Source organism: Hetaerina americana, unplaced genomic scaffold, assembly GCF_022747635.1.
Source record: "Hetaerina americana unplaced genomic scaffold, ioHetAmer1.1.p SCAF_7, whole genome shotgun sequence".
NCBI classification, from domain to species: Eukaryota; Metazoa; Arthropoda; class Insecta; order Odonata; family Calopterygidae; genus Hetaerina; species Hetaerina americana.
The window spans coordinates 49,412,491-49,431,402 of NW_027287316.1; the positions used below are offsets into that span (position 1 = coordinate 49,412,491).

The 18,912-nt window shown below is 37.5% G+C and overlaps 1 protein-coding gene across 1 annotated transcript in view; it reads right to left on the reverse strand.

Annotated features, from left to right (window-relative positions):
• The window catches only part of Pde9 (phosphodiesterase 9), a 247,324-nt gene that overhangs the window by 41,285 nt on the left and 187,127 nt on the right, over nt 1–18,912 (reverse strand). Inside the window, exon 3 of the mRNA XM_071595715.1 lies at nt 11,804–11,852. Within this exon, the coding sequence (XP_071451816.1) occupies nt 11,804–11,850 (47 nt within the window). The 5' untranslated portion in view covers nt 11,851–11,852. The remainder of the gene's footprint in view (nt 1–11,803; nt 11,853–18,912) is intronic.

Genomic DNA, 18,912 nt, shown 5'->3' on the forward strand with positions numbered 1-18,912 from the left:
AGAAAAGTCTGATGACCCGTCAAATCTGGTTATCTAATACTTCGAACATTATAAATGCCAAGAAGGGATAACCTCTTCCCTCTAAGTTCATTGCCTTCGCAGAAAAAGGAGTAGGTTAGGCGCGATGCATAGAATTGTAAAAAAGGACGAAGCGAGGGAAGATTTATGGAAAGAGATAGAAAAGCCTAACTTTCAGGGAAAAAACGACCACAGTTTCAAAATAAAAATAAGAACGCAAAAAACAAATTAGAAAAGATGCTCTTTTTTATTAGAGCTATTGTTGATTGGAACCAGCTACCTGGAGGTAAGTTTGAGCCCTTTCCATACAATTTTATAAGTTTTAAGTATAAATGTAAAGCAGCCACTGGGTAATAAACTTCATTGTAGCTATTACGATGTTGTTTGTATGTGATGTGGAAGTGTCATTGTGTGTCAGAATATTTTGACTACTATCTGTTTTTCTAGTGCGTGTATGCATGTATTTTTCGTTTTTAGAGTGATTATTGATCAAACTTGGCCGTTGCCACCAAGACAATTGCCTAATTACAACGTAATTCTTAAATAAAAAACAAATTTTAATTAATAAGGTTTTCTCCGTCCATGATTACAACGGGAAAAATATAGGACTATCTCTTCTTTTTCTCAAAATTACCATGAAATATTTTTTCTCTTATTTTAGGTGTAGAATGATCTCTCCCGGGTTGAATGAAACAAGCATTTGTCTCTAGCCATAATTCCAAAATGACAATAACCATTCACTAATTTTACCCGTAAACCCCTATGCATTACGGGTAACTCACGATAAACAGTTGAGTGCGAGTTGGTTTTCCGAGTCTGACATTTTTAAATTTGGTTTCACTTCGGAATGTGCACTAATTACATCTGAATGTATAACGTGATCAATAACCATGTGAAATAATCTATGGATGAACCTAAATATGCTATTAGCCAATGGATTCGCAAATGACGCACATATTTCTCAGTTTATCACACAAGTAGGCTGCAGGCATTCCCCTTCCACCCGAAAGCTAGTTGTGTCTACGTTTAAGGGCCCTCATCTCATGAATGGAGGTAAAAATTTCAATTAAATTCGTCGCTTTCCAGAAGAGCCGAGCTTTTGTCCCGGTGGGGCATTCGTCTCGGGATAACACAATTACATTTCATCCCTTGCGCGACCTCATTGTGTGGACGAGAATACTCCTGCTTCCATTATGACATTTATGAGAGCCATGCAGAAAATTTCAGTGTTCTTGCTTCGAGGGAACGGGATTTAATTATAATCTTGAGCGAAGGTGACGCGCCACCTGGAACTGTCGTTCTTAAGTTTTGGCGAGGGCTACCCCGGCATTTGGCGCTCGGCGGTCACTCCAACATGCTCATGCGTCACGAAAGATGAGGGAATGTAGGCAACAAGAATATGTTCATGAGTCAATTTCTCACTGAAATATGGTAGCTTGCACAAATAACTTTGATACGGCAGATGATTGAACTGATTGCCATAGTTACGAGGGGGAACCCAAAAATAACAGGAATGTTGATATAGATTCTTTAGTTCTCAATATCTTTACATTAAATTTTGTTCGGCTTCAAACTATTCCCCATTTACCACAATTCACTTCTCCAAACGATGCTTCCATTGTTCGAAACATTTCTGAAATTCATTTATCGGGATGTCATTTAGGCCTTCTAGCGATTTTTGTTTTACCTCCTCCACAGTGTCAAAACGCTTTCCTTTCATGCCCATTTTGAGTCTAGGGAACAAAAAGAAGTCATAGGGAGCTACATCTGGTGAGTAAGGAGGTGGACAATCGATGTCATGCCGTTTCTTGTCAAAAACTGCATCACGGAGAGGGCGGTATGAGCCGGCGCGTTGTCATGATGGAAGAACCAGTCGTCTGTGTGCCAAAGATCTGCTCTTTTGAACTCCATGACACTCCAGACATCTCACAATATTGATCAATGGTCCTGCGACAGTCTTCACGAATGAGGGCCACGTTTTCGTCAGTTCTTGATGTTGAAGGGCGACCTGAACGGGGTTTGTCTTCAATTGACATTTCACCATTTTTAAACGGGTAAACCACTCGTACACTCTGGTTTTGCATAGGACAGCTTCCCCATAAGCAGTCTTGAGCATTAAAATAGTTTCCGCGGCCGATTTCCCCAACAGGAAACAAAATTTCACCGCAGCGCGTTCCTCTTGATAATCCGCCATCACGTTTTTTTGCCGAAATGAAAAAAGTTGTTTCTTTGAAACAGCTCTCACGGACGGAACGATCCAGTCAAAGCGACGGCGCTGAGCATACTGACGCAGGAGGCTTATACCTTTCGATAAAACAAGCATATATTCATTCGTCACGGAACATAAATGAGTGAAGCCAACTCTACGATAGAATAACGACGAACAAAACATGATGACACATTCTTGTCTCGCCTATCTTCATGTTCCGTAATAGCAGTTTACGCTTACACGTATGCACAGTGGATAATGCTTTGTGAACGTTGCTCTTGAAGAACGGGTATTACAAATGCTTCAGGGTGTGATTGTCTCCCGTCGTTTCTTTGGTCGAGCCTGTGTATTTGCGTGTGCGAAGGATTCATTCAAAAGTATTTTTTTAAACGGGATTTCTCACACTATCAAAGCATTTATCCATGGCACAAATAAGCACCTCGTTCGACTCCCTCCACACCCATGTTTATACAACGCATAGTACCCGTAAAGTACACAGATTTGATGGAGATTCTTATGTTTTCACCGAATAATCATCAAAAAGACCTAATCCCAAAGACCAGGCCATTTCCAAACAAAATATACTAAATGTCCATCGATCTCTCGTACATTCTCTCTGATCTCCTATTCACTCGATATTACGACACAATAGCCGCAAGATAAATTGAGGATCACATCTCCCATTACAATAAATAATCATGGAAAATTGATCCGTGATTAGTTAACAGGACTCCTCGCATTTCATAGTTTCAACACTCCGATTAATAAGGTATGATGAAACATTGTGTTGGAACCATAATCGGTGAATTTAATTCATTGTTAAAATTGACTTGTTTTATCCTTTTATTACAATAGAAATAAAATGTTTTTGCTCTTTGAGACACGGTACCCGCTATATTAAACGCAAAGAACTGTCTTTAGAAGATCTCCAAGTAAATCTTTCATGTGGCAATCTATTGCTTCACAGTCCCCTACACTTTGCCATAGCGCGCCATCTCTTTCTAATCATGTTTCTCGCAATTTGTCTTGGGTTTTCCCCCGCTGTTCAGGTCCATAATAACTATAGTACCTAGAGATGTGCCAAATTAGATTCACGCAACTCGATAGTGTTTCAATGTCTTTTCTCTTTACCTACTCTTCCAGTACATCACATTTTACATAATTTCAATCTTTTATTTTCATCAGTTTTTGTCATCAGCTTGTCACTATGGACCTGTTTCCCGGGCCTAAAAGTTAATTTACAAACCACCTCTATAGAGTTAAATGTAATATTCTTTCTTAATATATATATATATATATATATATATATATATATATATATATATAGTACAATACACAGTAACACATAATATAGAAACACAAAAATTCATTACTTCTACATCTTCAGAGGAAGACGGATTGTTTCCGTCGAAATATCAAGAAAATACGTGTGAGTGTTCTCTTTTTTTGTGTTTCTATATTATGTGTTACTGTGTATTGTACTATTCGGCACTTCCGTGTTACGTCTATGAAAGCATATATATATATATATATATATATATATATATATATATATATATATATATATATATATATATATATATATATATGTATATATTTCATATATTTCTAATAACTTTCATATTCAAATGTGAATGCAGGCGAGTAACAAGTGCTCCATAATTGTTTACCATTAGTAGATTTCTTATTAGGACTAGCAAACTGACTTGTAGCTTTGAGAAACGCTCCCCAGGTGTCCCAGGAGCCGACCACCAGAGTCAACCATTTCCAAGGTGGGAAGAAAACCTTAAACTTTTGGGTTAGAAACCGAGTACACTACCCGCGTCATTTATTCAGTCGACATACGTTTTAATGGGCTCATTATGTATCGGCTGAAACTATTAATCGTTGGTAATTGTTTTTAATAAAAAGCTTCATCGCAGGCCCTACTTCTCAATATCAGCATCTCTATTATTCCATCGACAGTGATCTAGCTATCATGATGGGTAAATTATGGATGTGTTTTCAACTGCGTATTTGGAAATTATATTCACTATTTCAATCGCATACCAGTACCTAGTTCCACTCTGTCAGAGAACAGTAATCGAAAAAAAATATCAAAATAAATGATGGAAGGGGGTGAGCATGCTAATAAAATCAGTGACATTTAATCTACGTATCTCTATAACTTTTTGGAAGTCCACACATCGTACGCACATAAAGTGAAGAGGGGTTAAACCGGACTTTCATTGTTAGGAAGTCATGATCTTATTAATGCTCGTGCAAGGGACATTTTTTGCAACACTTATATTATGACATTAATAAAAATTTTACAACAATCTCAGCAAATTATATTTTCCCAATCGCGATCCCATTGTCTTACAATGTGACATTCAGGGGAAAATATCAAATGAGCCAAGCAGGTGAAAACCGGTTTGGAACAACAAGTTTCAGGGTGAAATATTTCAAAGTTCGAGTTAATTTCAGTTAAAACGTTGTATCATAACTTATATTTACAAGAATAATGAATATACATAGGTCTCTGCATCAAAAATTTATAGTATTTATTCATGAAGCATATAATACGACGAAAAAACCAGTATTTCAATTAACTAAATTGAGTTTAATTCCCCTTTATATTTGTAAAATAAACTGCAATTACAATAATAATGGCGATTATTAAGTATAAGCTATTCTTACACTCTGAAATTGTTGCATTGAAACACACATCAGCGGATGACTCCGTTAAAAGTTGTGTTCTCATCGCTACTGTCGCGGCATCTCCCGTAGTTTCTTTAAAATTCAATACGTAGTAGATACAAAATAATTTATATACATCATACAACAACACCAAGAGGAATTCTCCAAAACTGTACATTACAAAGTACCCCAGAGTTATAAATCAACCTTAGTAACCTCTAAACACACTTCAAAAATATTTTAGCATTAAATTTTCTGTTTTCGAATGGATGAATCCCATCTTAGTTTTTCCAGTATCCCTGAGACCGCAGCTCCAACTCATAATTTTTTACGAGGGCAATTAATTCGCAGCTTCTGAAACAAAAGCACGTTGACCAGAAATAGGGAGCGGTTGCTTGAAAATGCGGAGAAAAATAAGAAAAACGCAGTCACGCTCACGATGCAGACCAAAAGTAAACGTGACCCCAAAGAGGGGGTGTGTGGTGAGAGGGGGAGCTTAACCTAACCTCGCAATGGATAACGAAAATAAAATCAGTTCCTTCTTTTTCCGCCTTCCTCGGGTATGTAAATCAGTCTGCGCATCCACCTTCCCGTGTCTGTGGGCGTGGGATATGGGAACGGACGAAAAAGTTTTGAATGCACCTGCGTAGGTTTTAATTCAATTTTAAACTTTTCTCGAGATGCTGCTCGTTAGCGCTTCTCAAAGTAGATAAGATGGTCGAGGCAGATGTCCGGCTCTCTCGTTTTGGAGAGGTCTGTTTTGTTCCATTCAGGAGGGTTAGCGGAGCCATGCTGCCTTTGTTTTGGCCGATCTCATCAAAGGATTTTTGATGCACGGCGTTGGCGCGTTTTGAGAGTGCTATGCAATGCGAAAATAACGAGTGCAGAATTAATTATTTCGTTTTTACGCTCCGTCATAATGAACGCTATTGTGTGGAAGACTTTCGCAATCATGTAAGGATTAATGTAAAAGTGCTTTTTAGTTTACACATCAGGACATTGTACATGCATTGATGAGATTGCAATGAACACAGATTCCAAAAATTTTATGGCTGTAAATGTAACACTAATCTCCTGAATTATGGTATAAATTTCTGCGGTTATGTATTATTCACGTAACTATTCTTGTTTTCGGCAATGAAGTTGCTTTTGATGATAAAGTTTGTAACCATTATCGAGATAGTCAAGCTATGGTGCAAATACAGTGACGTAAAGTTTAACTTAGTGGCTTTTACCAGATAAAACACCTGAAAGACAATGAAAATAAGGGGAAATACGCTGATTCTATGGATAAATTAGTTATAGAACATTTCGTCAGCCGTATTCTAGTCCCCCCTTTCTTCTAGCATCACCGGGGGGATATTTTTTTGATGTTATGATATTGTTACGAAATAACATTTAAATTAACAATATAAAATATTTGTTGCAATTTTAACTTCCGTATGTTTTTAGAAATATTTTTGCATAAATATGAAAAGTTTCTACTTTTTAAATTAACAATCTGAGAGATGTAAAACAGAGTTTTCGAACGCATCTCCCTATCTTGAAGGACATGTTATTTATTCTTCATTTGGGCATTGGCAGTATAAAATGATACCGTTCTTTATTAAACTCCAATTTTTGTCTGATTGAACACAAAAGTTTTTGATTTATGATCATCGAAAGTTCACAAAACACGCAAGTCTTTTATTTCGGCCCATATTTTTGGTTTCATCATGTTAAAAAGTCATTGAGTTAAATTTTCTGCCAGTTGAATCGCCCATGTACTTACTGCAAGCAGCTTTCAAAATATGAATAACACAGTCTGCGATTCATTTTTAATTCATTTTCAACTGATAGTGGTTGCCTACCTTAGACGACACAGATAGTTCCCCTGACAATTCCCCTGCATACGACAGCACAGTCCTGGCCGTAGTATTCAAACATTTCATTATCAGCATTACAAGTACCGCATGAAATTCAAACTTTGTCGAGGACCCAGAATTTGTGAGGCAAAAATTATGTTGTATGACATGCCAATAATGATCACTAAACCCTACCATTAATTTGTCTTTTTGACCTATCACATAATCATCACCACAGCTATCATCCCGTATGTTGTTTTGACAAGTGAGGGTAGGGCTCACCTAGTACTCCAATCCAATGGCATAAGGAATTAACACATATGCAAGGGAAGAAGGCAGTTCCTTTCTCTGTACCACATAGGGGTTTTAGGGAAGGTTGAGTATCCGAAAAATCTCACGGAATCGAACCAGGATCCTGTAATCAGTAGCACAGCACTCTACCCACTGATCTACCCCGTCCACCGACTTACCATTTGAAATACATAACTTCCATATACCCGAAACTCCAATACCTCTCTGTTCTTGGTAAAAATTAACTCAATACAATAAATTCCAACGCGGAGTCCCGTTTCTTCCAGTCGAGTAATGAACTTCATCACAAAAAGGAATGTTTCCCGGCCTTCATTAGCTTCAGGTCGAAAGGCATGTTTTTCAGAAATCAATTCCCCAAGTAAGCACTAATATTCCGATGTGCACTAATTACTGAAACATACCAAACAATTCCTTCGATCCTATTCCTCGGTTTCCTTCGTAACGAAAAAAGGTTAAGGTTGCGCATTCGCACATCTCTTGTACTCACCACAAAGCAAAACCTTTCTTTTGCAAAACGGTTGTAAAAATGCCTCACAGAACCCACGCATGATCCGCTTTAAAGCCCTTTATTCTCTGTGTTACACCTGCCACACCTCAATCTGATTTTCATATCCTATGAAAACAACTGGAAATTTGGATAAAAAATCATTTGTTCTTTAAAAAGAGTCTCCGCAAAAATAACCATGAAAAATCTAAATAAATCCACAAATAAGAAAAATCACGCACTAAAAATCTCTCGCTACCCTTCAAAGTGTTTAATTTACACAGATAAGACCAATAGGGTGGAATTCGAATGCAAAAATTCGGTCCGGTCATTATTTTTTTTCTGAAGACGTCTGTCCTGAAATTTCAGTATCTCGAGGCTTACGTATCACTTCTCCCCCGGCACTCTCCATGCCTAAAATGTAATCCCTCCGACTTTCCCGGTCTTTTCACTCTCCTTGGATCCTGTAACCACCTCGAGGGACGCGACTGTGAACGATGGGGACACGTCCGGCGTGCCCGCATCGTCGTGAGCGCGTCAGTGGGGAGGGGTGGGGGGAGCGTTCGTATGGGGGTCCGGATCTTGAAGGAGGAGGCAGAGGGAAAAAATAATAACGCCAGTCCGCCATTCTTCGCGTTTCCCCAGCCGCGTTTCCATTTTATTCCCGTCGCCGTCTTGAATGAGAGGGCGAATGAGAGCGGGCGAGGAAGGAAGAAGGTTTTTGGGACGGAGAAGACGGGGAAGGAGGGACGACGGGAGGCCTGAACGGGAGAGCCGGAAGGAGGAAAAAAATTTTTTCATCCCGCAGCTGGAGGGTGGTGAGATTTCTCCTTTCCCGAGGAAAAGAAAACGAGTTGACACGCTGCGGATTTAGTGTGTGCACGTGTGTGTGTGTGTGGGTGTGTATGTGTTGGGAGTCGTGCGGGCGAGCGTCTTCTTTTTTTTATTTCGTCCTCCTAATTGGTTTAGTCTACTTTACGAAGTGTGGCTTTTTTACCCCCTTCCCCCCACCACCGACGAAGAGGGAGCGTACGAGATAAGAGCTTAAAGTTTCTTCTCATTTATTTATCTTTCAGGTAGTCTCTCTGCAAAGCACATAACAGCCATGGTTTCATTTGCCACTTCCTCAAGTTTTCTCCATCCTCGGGACGCTGCACAATCCGTTCCTTTTGCTCGAATCTGCCGGGGTCTGCTTTAATGTGAGCCCAGAATAACCCACCGCCTTCGCTGCTCCTTGCAAGGGCTCGAGTTTCCAAGAAGTATGGAAGCACGAAGTATGCACATTTTTGACGGCTTGTGGAAAGAGAAAGCGGTATATTCTCACGGCGGGCCTCCTAGTTGAATACTTCTCGGGAGTCCGAGCCATTTTTCTATCAATCAATTGCATATAAAGACGATTTTAGATCTCTCTCAATGCGACACTTGGAGCATTGGAATAATAAAGTCGGGAACACGCACATCAAGCTGGTATTTCCTGCTACGCAATCGTATTCCGGACGTCAGAGAAACCTGTAAAAGAACTGGCATAAAAAAACGGGAAGGTCACTGGAGGATAAACATTCCTCATCACGAATTGCGCATTTTATCCGATCACTTATTTTTATTCACTCGATATACTTTTCAATCAAATCGAATAAGGCTGTTCAGCGTCTCGAACACGTAAATTTAAAATTCTTCTCACCTCCTAAAACTCCCGCTATCTACTTCATTCGAGACGTACGACACTGCTCACTACCAATCAATCATTCGGTGGAACTCAAACAGATCTCTCTGCCTTTGCCGATTCCCATTTTCGCGATGATTCAAGATACAGAAAGATTGGAAGACGTGCGAGGACAAGTCTACGATGGATTTGCGGGGCTGTATGAGGGTAGGGGAGGCGTAACCAGTTGGTTGCGTACATTTTGTGTTCCATAAAAGGGTTAATATTATTAGAGCACAAAATTGCTGTTTTCTTCTATTTTACCTTTCCTCTAATGAGATAATCGTTATCTTCTACTCTGATAACAACGATGAATAATATTTTGACCATTTTGAAAAATGTCTTAAATTAAAAATTAAATTTTTAATATCCCTAGCATTTATGTACGTTTTGGCAACTGGTGAAATTAATATGGACTTAATTCCTTGATTTTGGAATTAAAAAGTTAAACGCAACTGAGGTCTCGCCTTTGAGACTGCCAAATGAAATGGAAAAGTCACTGCAATTTCAATGGAAAAGGTTGAAGGGAACCCATGCGTCAATACCTTGGTCAAAAGTGACACTTTGGTGTGTTAAGGTTTGACACTAGAAGACATTGGAGTGCTCTCTTCCGGTTGCCAAGCTGTTCCAAATGCCTTATTACTGATGGTCAAACTCTTACGGCAAATATCGATATCGCTGCTTCAGTATCATCCCTCTCTCTTATGTCCGTATTTATGGTGAGAAATATTTCCTCCGCTATGCTTCGGACCACAAATTCGCATTTGATAGGAAATTTAATGCTTTCTTACTCTTACTTGGATAGAAGTTTGAAATAAATATTATAATTGCAAAATTAAAATGGCTTAAGTCTACCAAAAAAATGGATACAAATACTTTTGCACTAAGCCTTTCAATCCATTGTAGAGAGTAAGAATTTGATGACACGGAAGTATTGCAACAGAAATAGCACTGCTCCACCTTTCAAGCCCAGGGAACATAAATCCGGTTCTATTAAAGTAAAATGGGGATGACGATGGCTCAAGATGAGACAATGACAAACCCATACGGTAAATATTTCATACATTTATCACATAAGAGTGGTTGCATTCGCAACTGCAAGAAATGCACAATTTAACTCCGATAGATAAACACCGATGCAAGGCAAAATAGAATTTTTTTTCAGAATTACGCCTCTTGAGTCATGTCTGCCTACAGTTGGGAAATAACCATCGTCCCGATAATATGGAATGAAATACAACTTTACAAAGTCTATGGCTTCGCAAGATTCCTCAAGGGCGAGATAAAGATCTCACATTTTTCTAGTGTTTTACAGAACTTGACGTCACCTTGGAGGTAAGGAATAACACTGGCCATAAATAATTACTCCGAAAGAGGCATTTGTAGGTTGAGGACATTAATCACGCTCGAAAATTGGACGGTCGGAGACGGCGGATACAAAGTGGCCTCAAGGTAAAAAGAGTCTGTTTGACTAATGCTGCACGCTTTTATTCTTTCACCTTCCAAGTCGCAAATAAAGTTTTCACCGGACTGAACGGCAGTGATTGATACACTAAGAAGTTAACCGGATTTAAAGAGCATTTACACCTAATTGGTAAGAAAGCAGAAAGAAAAGAATCAGCCTCCAAGTTGATTTTGAAAATTAAATCTAAAGCAATTGGATGCTTGGCAATTCAGTGCAGTTTGTCCTCAGTTGGAAAATAGGAAGAAATGAAGAAAAAGGCTGAAGAAATGTTCACCAGCAAAATCATCCCAAATGACGCAATATTTCCCTAACACAAGCAAACGGTAAAATATAAATTAAAGATAAATTTAACCGCGCATAGTCACAAAACGGTATTATCTAAATGACATTTAAATGATCTATATTCACCATTCCTAATGGTGTTAAAAGATAATTTAATATTGAATACTGGCCCTGAACTGCGTTAATACAATTAAAATGGCAACAATAAGTAGCAGTGAGGTTCTCTAATAGGGAGTTATAAGCTTAGTACAACCCTAAATTTAAGAAAGACAGAAAAATATGAGGTCTACCGTCATAGTTGTCACGCATCAGTTAAAGATCTTCAGATTTGTTATGAATATCGTCTGTGGGAGTCATGGAAGGTTATGGCACACGGAAGAGGGGAATTAAAAATGGCAAACGCCGTTGAAAAAGGTCGTTAAAGACCTTGATAATGTATCAAAACTTTGCTCACTCCACAAATATATTCACGCGTCATTGGGTAAGTAACATTCTACCCTGCAGAAATATAAAAAAGGAAAAGACGCAAGTGGTAGACCTTGGGCAATTCTGTGAGGAATGATCAATAAATATAACTGGCAGAGAAGCATAAAATAATCGTAAGCGCCAGGGATGTGTGTACTTCAAACCAGGATACGAGGACCGCGTGCAACTCAAACGTTGATAGCACTCATTGGTATACTAAAAAAATAGATGAATCCAAAAAAAAATCCGGCAATGGGCTCTGAAATTTCACTGTCGCGTTTCAAATGTAAATGCCCATTAATTTTCCGAGGAAACAGAAAATCAAAACTTTCACATTACTCACCTCCTCTCCACCCCTCCCAGGTCAAATCCAATGGCGTCCCGCACCATATCTGTAAAAAATAATATTCAGTTATTAGCGATAAATTAGTGACTGACCTATTTGAATATTAGATTAAAGAATACTATTCCTTGCATGAAAAATATTTTCAATCACTAGAGTATAAATAGGAAATATTAATGGAGGAAATACGATCAGTGAACTGAGAAAGGAAAAGTCAATGGAGAAGTTCGGGAACTACTAAACACATTTATGTTTCGTTACGGCATGTAATTACCGTGCTAGGTTAGGTAACGAAACGTCTTTAAAAATTCCCGTATATACTATGTACACCGCTGACATTTTTATATGTAATATAATAATATAATTCCTTTATTCATGAGATTCGACAGCTTAGACATTACTTAGACATTAATACCAGAAGCATAGGCATTGTATATTCTGTTCTACCACTGTCTTCCAAAAATATTCTTCGTTCACTCTTTCTGTCCACTTCAAATTTCTCTCACAAATCTTTTCTTACTATCTAGCTTTCCTCCACTTCCTTCAATTGCCTTCTCCTCCATTCGGCTCTTTTCATATTCCTCGACATCTCCTCCTCAAAACTTTTCAACATATTACACTAATGTTCTATTCTTTAAGTTCTAAGTTTTAGAGCCATACAACGCTACGCTCCACATTAGTCTTCCCTACTACGTAATAGGCACGTTCTTAAGTGTTTGCTGCATACATTGCCTTCGGTTGACCAAAGTTTATACATGTGTTTCGATCTAAGACACTATATGGGGCTCTGGTGAAACAGAAAAAAATTAATATTTTTTAATGAAAGGATGAAACAAGTCAATTTTCACACTAAAGACAACAACCATGCTTTAAAAGAGGTCACACACCTTGATACTGGCACTGTAAAAACATGCCCGGAGTACTGAGTGTAAAAATTGATCTTTTTTGTCCTTTCATTGTAATGAAAAACGTCCAGGACAATATTCTAGAAGCTATTATTCCCCCGGTAAGCAACATTCGCGGTTAAATTCAAATGTACATACGGTACTTAGTTTTCAAGATGATATTGAATAAAAACTGTCCATGGTTTGCAACGTTGAAAGCCATTTACAATGATTTGATATTGTCAGTCTGAAAAAAGTCTGTTAAATATAAATGTGAAAATTACCGAATGTTTTTAACACATCTATGTGAACTTTTCATTTTTCCACGAAGCGAGGATGCTTCGGTGCCCGCCTTACTCGAGGAATTCATCTTTCTCAGACTAAGCTCACTGGAAGCGTTCGCATCAATCTTCACCATAAGTATACTTGTGTTTCTACTCGGTGAAATAATGCACCAATAGTCAAATACAAAATAAAAGGCAAGCAGACGCAACTTTTTGATTTGGTACACAATTGAATCGCACATTCAGCCTCCTGTGCCCAAAAGTAGGGGCCACAATTTTATGGGATGATATTCAGGAGCCCGAATGAAAATCCGCAACCTTTATGCATCTAAAATTCTATTTCAAGAGCATCCAGGCCAGTACGTATATTCATGTGAAGAAAATATGAGAGACATTTGGTCCGCGGCTTTATTTGTGGCAGAAAAATTGAAAGTTATAATCCATATCAAAGTCGGCGGGAGCAGGATGTCACAATATGAAGACTTAAAATTACATCAGACGGTATTACCAAAGTTCACGCCGTGAATAAAATAACCCTTCTATGACAATATTAAAGAACAGGACGCTAATACCGTCGGTGCGTGAGAGGAATCTCACGTGACCTATTCAGTCCGTTGGCATTTCCTCCAATCACTCGGCGAGCGCTTAAGGAGATCCGTGGGAATTGTTCAAACGAGGTTGAACTAGTTTCCCATTCAACTGAAAATAAATAGCCAGGCCGTCCTGCTTAGGGACTAAATTAATATGGCCCGTGGAGTAAATCCCCACGGATTGAGAAAAATCGTAGAGACAAAATTTTTTGGAAAGATATATGTACAGGAAAAGGTAAAAAATGAACCCGAGGGAATAAAACCTTACGAATATCATAACCAAGAAACATATGTATCATCATTTTCAGCTTGCTGTTGATTCATAAAATGTACTACAGCTTCACAAAAATGCTGGAAAATTAAAGAATTCAGTTTCTAAAAATAGTATGTTAAGATTTAAGTTCCGCGAATACAATCTCTCATTGGGCAAACGATATGATAACAAATTTAATGTTTTTTAATAATTGGATTTTTAGTTTCTTTCAGTAATCCACTCAATGCGGATTTATCGGTGCCGGTAGTTCCTCATCCATTCCGGGAAGTATCCTTTGATTGAATCCCTATATTCGACCTGAAATTGTACCAACTTGTAATTAAGTCTAAATCACAAATGTTATTATTTCTTCCATTTTCTGGAATCCTGAAGGGGATGAATCCGAATTTAGAGCTTAAATTTCGATATGACTGTAATAGGAAATAGAAAATATCAACATTCAAAGCCGAAGTCAAAAGGATATTTCAGTGAGAAAAAAGACCAGTAAACTTAATATTTTACAATATTTGACCAGAAAAATAAATGAAAATAGGCTGAAAATAATTTCACATGGAAAATTGTTCATCATAACTGTATCAAATCTTCTTAACTCACTCATTTTTCGTTTATACCCCTTGATTTTCGCAAGCACACTAGTTGTACAACTACTGAACATGCATAAGAAGCATATCGCTGTCACATATTGGAGAGTTTGTACGGTTTCATCTATTTTCGAGAGGATACTTGGTACGGTTATTTTTAAGGCAATGCTACAATTAAAGCTACAAATATGATTTTACCGGATAAGCAGTATCTTTCACGAGTTAAACATTAAAAATCTGTAATCACACCAGGTCAAATAATAGTTGGATAAAACAATGAATACGAATGATAAACAATAGGTAAAAAATATGTATTTTTAGCATTAATGTGAGGAGTGACAACTGATATCAGAATAGTTCGGCTCTGATAACCACTTTGAGATGAATTTACTCCGAGGGAACAGACTATGAAGTTACTGCTAATTTACTTAAAAGTACTCGAAAACTTTCAATCACAACTACGTTGTCTACGTGACCACTTTTCCCTTCAAAACTAAGAAGAGGCCAACAGCTTTTTAAGGCAAAATTATAATGAATTAATCATGTTTATACTACCTTGATCAAAAATTTCCCGGAATTTATTCAGAAAATTAAAAATACAAGTTTATTCATCTAAATCTATATTGTCCCCTTCAAAGTAATCCCCATCGACTGCAACACACTTATGCCAGCGCTTGATCCAATCCTCGAAACATTTTTTATATTCGGTTTTCGGTATGTCCATCAGTGCTTCCTGCGATTTTTCCATTACTTCCTCTCGGCTGCTAAAACGCGTTCCCCGTAATGGTTTTTTAACTCGATTGAACAGAAAGAAGTCACAGGGAGCCAAATCAGGTGAATTCGGTGGCTGTTGGATGGTATTTGTTGCATTTTTCGTCAAAAAATTACGAATAATGATAGCACTGTGCGACGGTGCGTTATCATGGTGCAAAATCCACGAGTTTTCTGCCCACATTTCTGGTCTCTTTCGGCGAATTGCTTCACGCAAACGTCTCATAACGCCCAAATAATACTCTTTGTTTACTGTCTGGCCTTCTGGCAAAAATTCATGATGCACTACACCGTTGTAATCCATGAAAACCGTCAGCATTGCCTTCTTTTTTGACTGAAAACGACGTGGTTTTTTTGGTCTCGGCTCATTTGGTGAACGCCATTCACTTGCCTGATGTCTGGATTGCGTGTCGTACTCATAAACCCACGTCTCGTCTCCAGTAATGATCCTTTTGATGAATGTGGGATCGGATTCAGCCTCGCAAATCATGTCTTTTGCGACGTCAACACGGTCTCTTTTTTGCATGAAATTGAGGTCTTTTGGCTGCTACACGACGGAAACCCAAATCATTAACCACAATGTCTTGGGCGGATCCATAGGCAATGTTCAAGTCCTCCGCTATTTCTCTGATGGTTAATTTGCGGTTATTGACCAACATTTCTTTTACTTTATCAATTTTTTCACCGACTTTCGATGTCGATGGTCTGCCACTGCGTTCATCATCTTCGATTGACTCACGACCACTTCTGAACCGCTCGTGCCACTGGTAAACGACCGTTTTTTTAGAGAATCGTTGCCGAAACACTTTTCCAACATTTCCAACGTCCGTGCGCCACTAAATCCGTTTTTTACGCAAAATTTAATACAAGTTCGTTGTTGCAAATTTAAATCCATTTCTGAAATTGTAAAAAATCGCCAACACACACAGAGATAGATGTACTCTTGGCTACGTAACTTTTGCAAATGTCAAGTTATGACACTAAGATTTAAAGGGAATATCAACAACAGATGTACCAATTTAACAAAAAAAAACAGAACTCAAATCGGAACGATGGGAGCGCCACACGGTGGTTATTCCGGGAACTTTTTGATCAAGGTAGTATTCTTCGGCAAATACAGCTTAGCGATATTGCTGTAGAAAAAATAATTAAAATAAATACATAAACAAATCAGAATAAAAATGATATCGAAAACTTAGTAATTAACATTCGAAACGTGACTCTTTAATTAACTCCTGAAGTTCGAAATATGTATCAATTACTTTTTCCTACACAAGATTTGTAATAAAATCACTAATAAGATACCGCCTGCCAAACAATAGTTACAGAAAATTTTCATTTACAGTCTCCAATTTTTACAAAAATGAATTGCTGTGTACGATCATTCTATCTACTATCACACGTGCTCATCAACTCATATAAACTTTTCAGATATTAAATTAACGGATCTAAAAGGAACTCACGGATTATCCATTGATAGTTATTAAAATTTACAGAATTTGTCAAATTCTTTGGCACCGTTTAGCTCAACATCTGGATACCTGTAACCCACATTAGCTAATACTTCTGTACTCTACCGAACAATCTTCTACTCCCTGGTCATTGAATTAATTTTTTCGCTGCATTTATTCTAGTGGGAAGCAAATTTTGCTAAAGAAAGGTTGTATTTAATGTCAAATGTATGATTCTGATGAAAGTACGTCACGGACGTTATTTTTCGAGGACATATATGGTTACGATTGCAAAATAGTGACCAACGGAAAGACTAACATGTTTTATTTGCGCTCGGGCCACAAAAAATAAAAACAAACTTCATCCGTGAAATGGAGTTTATAGGTAAGCAAGTTAAATGTAAATATAAACTAAAAACGTCCCTCGGAGGCTTTTAAAAAAAATTCATCATTAGCTGCCCGGCATTGCGGTTTAAACATTCCTGTCTCGCGGGTTCCGCTACGGACGAAATCTCTTGGATCTAAGAACTTCTACGGAACAGATTAGAATTGTAGTGATTTGGCGCATTTTAACTAATACCGTGTCAGAATTCACCATTTCAGAATTATCCATTCGAAACGACAGCGGTGATCTGAAGAATGTTAAATTTCTCTGCGCCAAAACTGGCTAAGTTAATGCACTTATTTCTTGCGTGCAGGTAATATGGGTTTTTAAGTAATTTTTTCAATACACTCAATACATTCTTTATACCTTAACTCATTCTTTACTAACTTTACTTCAAATACCGACCAAAGCTCGGTGCGTGGTTTACAAATTCTGAGGGAAGTTCTAAATTCTGAGGACGACCGGGTAGATAAAAACTTTCTTCAAAAATTATATTTTGATTTTCCTAACGTCATCATCAAGTACTCGTGTTGTATGTATATACATGCCATACGCAGTGAGTAAGTTAGCCCTTAATGCCTTCTATAGGGATAATAGTGGGGATTATGTTACGCTAAAGGCCGGAGGTACCGAGTTTAAATACGGCTGACTCTGAGAACTCACAGCTTTACTCAAATTACGTGATTCGCGCGATATTGCGGGTACGATGTCTTAAAGGGAAACATGAGGTGGTACAGGAAAAGAAACTTCCAATTGCCTTCCCACTAACATCAATATTCAAGTTACTAACTATGGTGGTTGATCATTTCTTACAACATAAGATCCACAGATTATACATTATCTTCGTGAAATAATCTAAATTGTGAAAAAGAATTTTGATATTGTTACTGTAGCTAAAAGGATTTAACACAATTTTGTGAATTCGAAAAATAAAATCTCATGCAATTAATATTGCAAACGCGCGATTGATAAAACTATATTATGCCTTGAATATAATGTTTAAGATCAAAATTGTTAATGTTGTTTTTGCCCACTTGAGACCTTTCTGGTTTATTGGAGTTTCAATGGATACACGCCTTGCATGGCATTAATGGATACTTCCCTACACCAATAAATGATAACATGAATAATTAAAACAAATCTCTCAATATCTCCGCCATTTAATACTAAGGTACTAAGACATTATTATTTTCATCTCCATTTCTTTCAAAATTGACTTTAGTTTCCTCGTTTTCAATAAACCCATTACGGTTTATGCATTCAACGCATCAATGTAACAGTTATACAGTTCTTACATAAAATTCATGTTCAGGTGGATCATTCTCCTCCTCAGTGAGACAATTTACGATGGCTAAATGTAAATAATATGCTTAAATATATACCTATTAGGTTTTCTCTGTAATTGGGAATCGTGGGGTACCACTATCCTACGCTTCGTGTAAACTGTGATGGTATAAATTTTCATTATGAATTCAAATTGTACCAATATGGATATTGTGAAAACTGCCTTCCTGCTTTAACTATTTATAATGAATTAAATGCATTATGCAATATTTAATGTATGTAGTATTTTTTTTATGAAATAATGTGTTGTTTAATGTATGTAATATTTAGGTATGTAATATTTAATGTGCGTATTTAGGCATGTAATATTTAATGTATGCAATATTTATGTATTCTATGCAACGAATACGTTTATTTATAAATTTACATGCAAATGGGCACATTTTTTCAAGTCCCCTCCTCTTTTGGGCGTGTAGTTTGAGCAATTAAATGCACTTTTTTATTCCGTCTTCTTTATTTACAGTAACATTTCCTTGCTGACAATACTGAATCATGAGACCGCTACCAAAATTCAATCTCAACATTACCATTGAATAATTACTAAT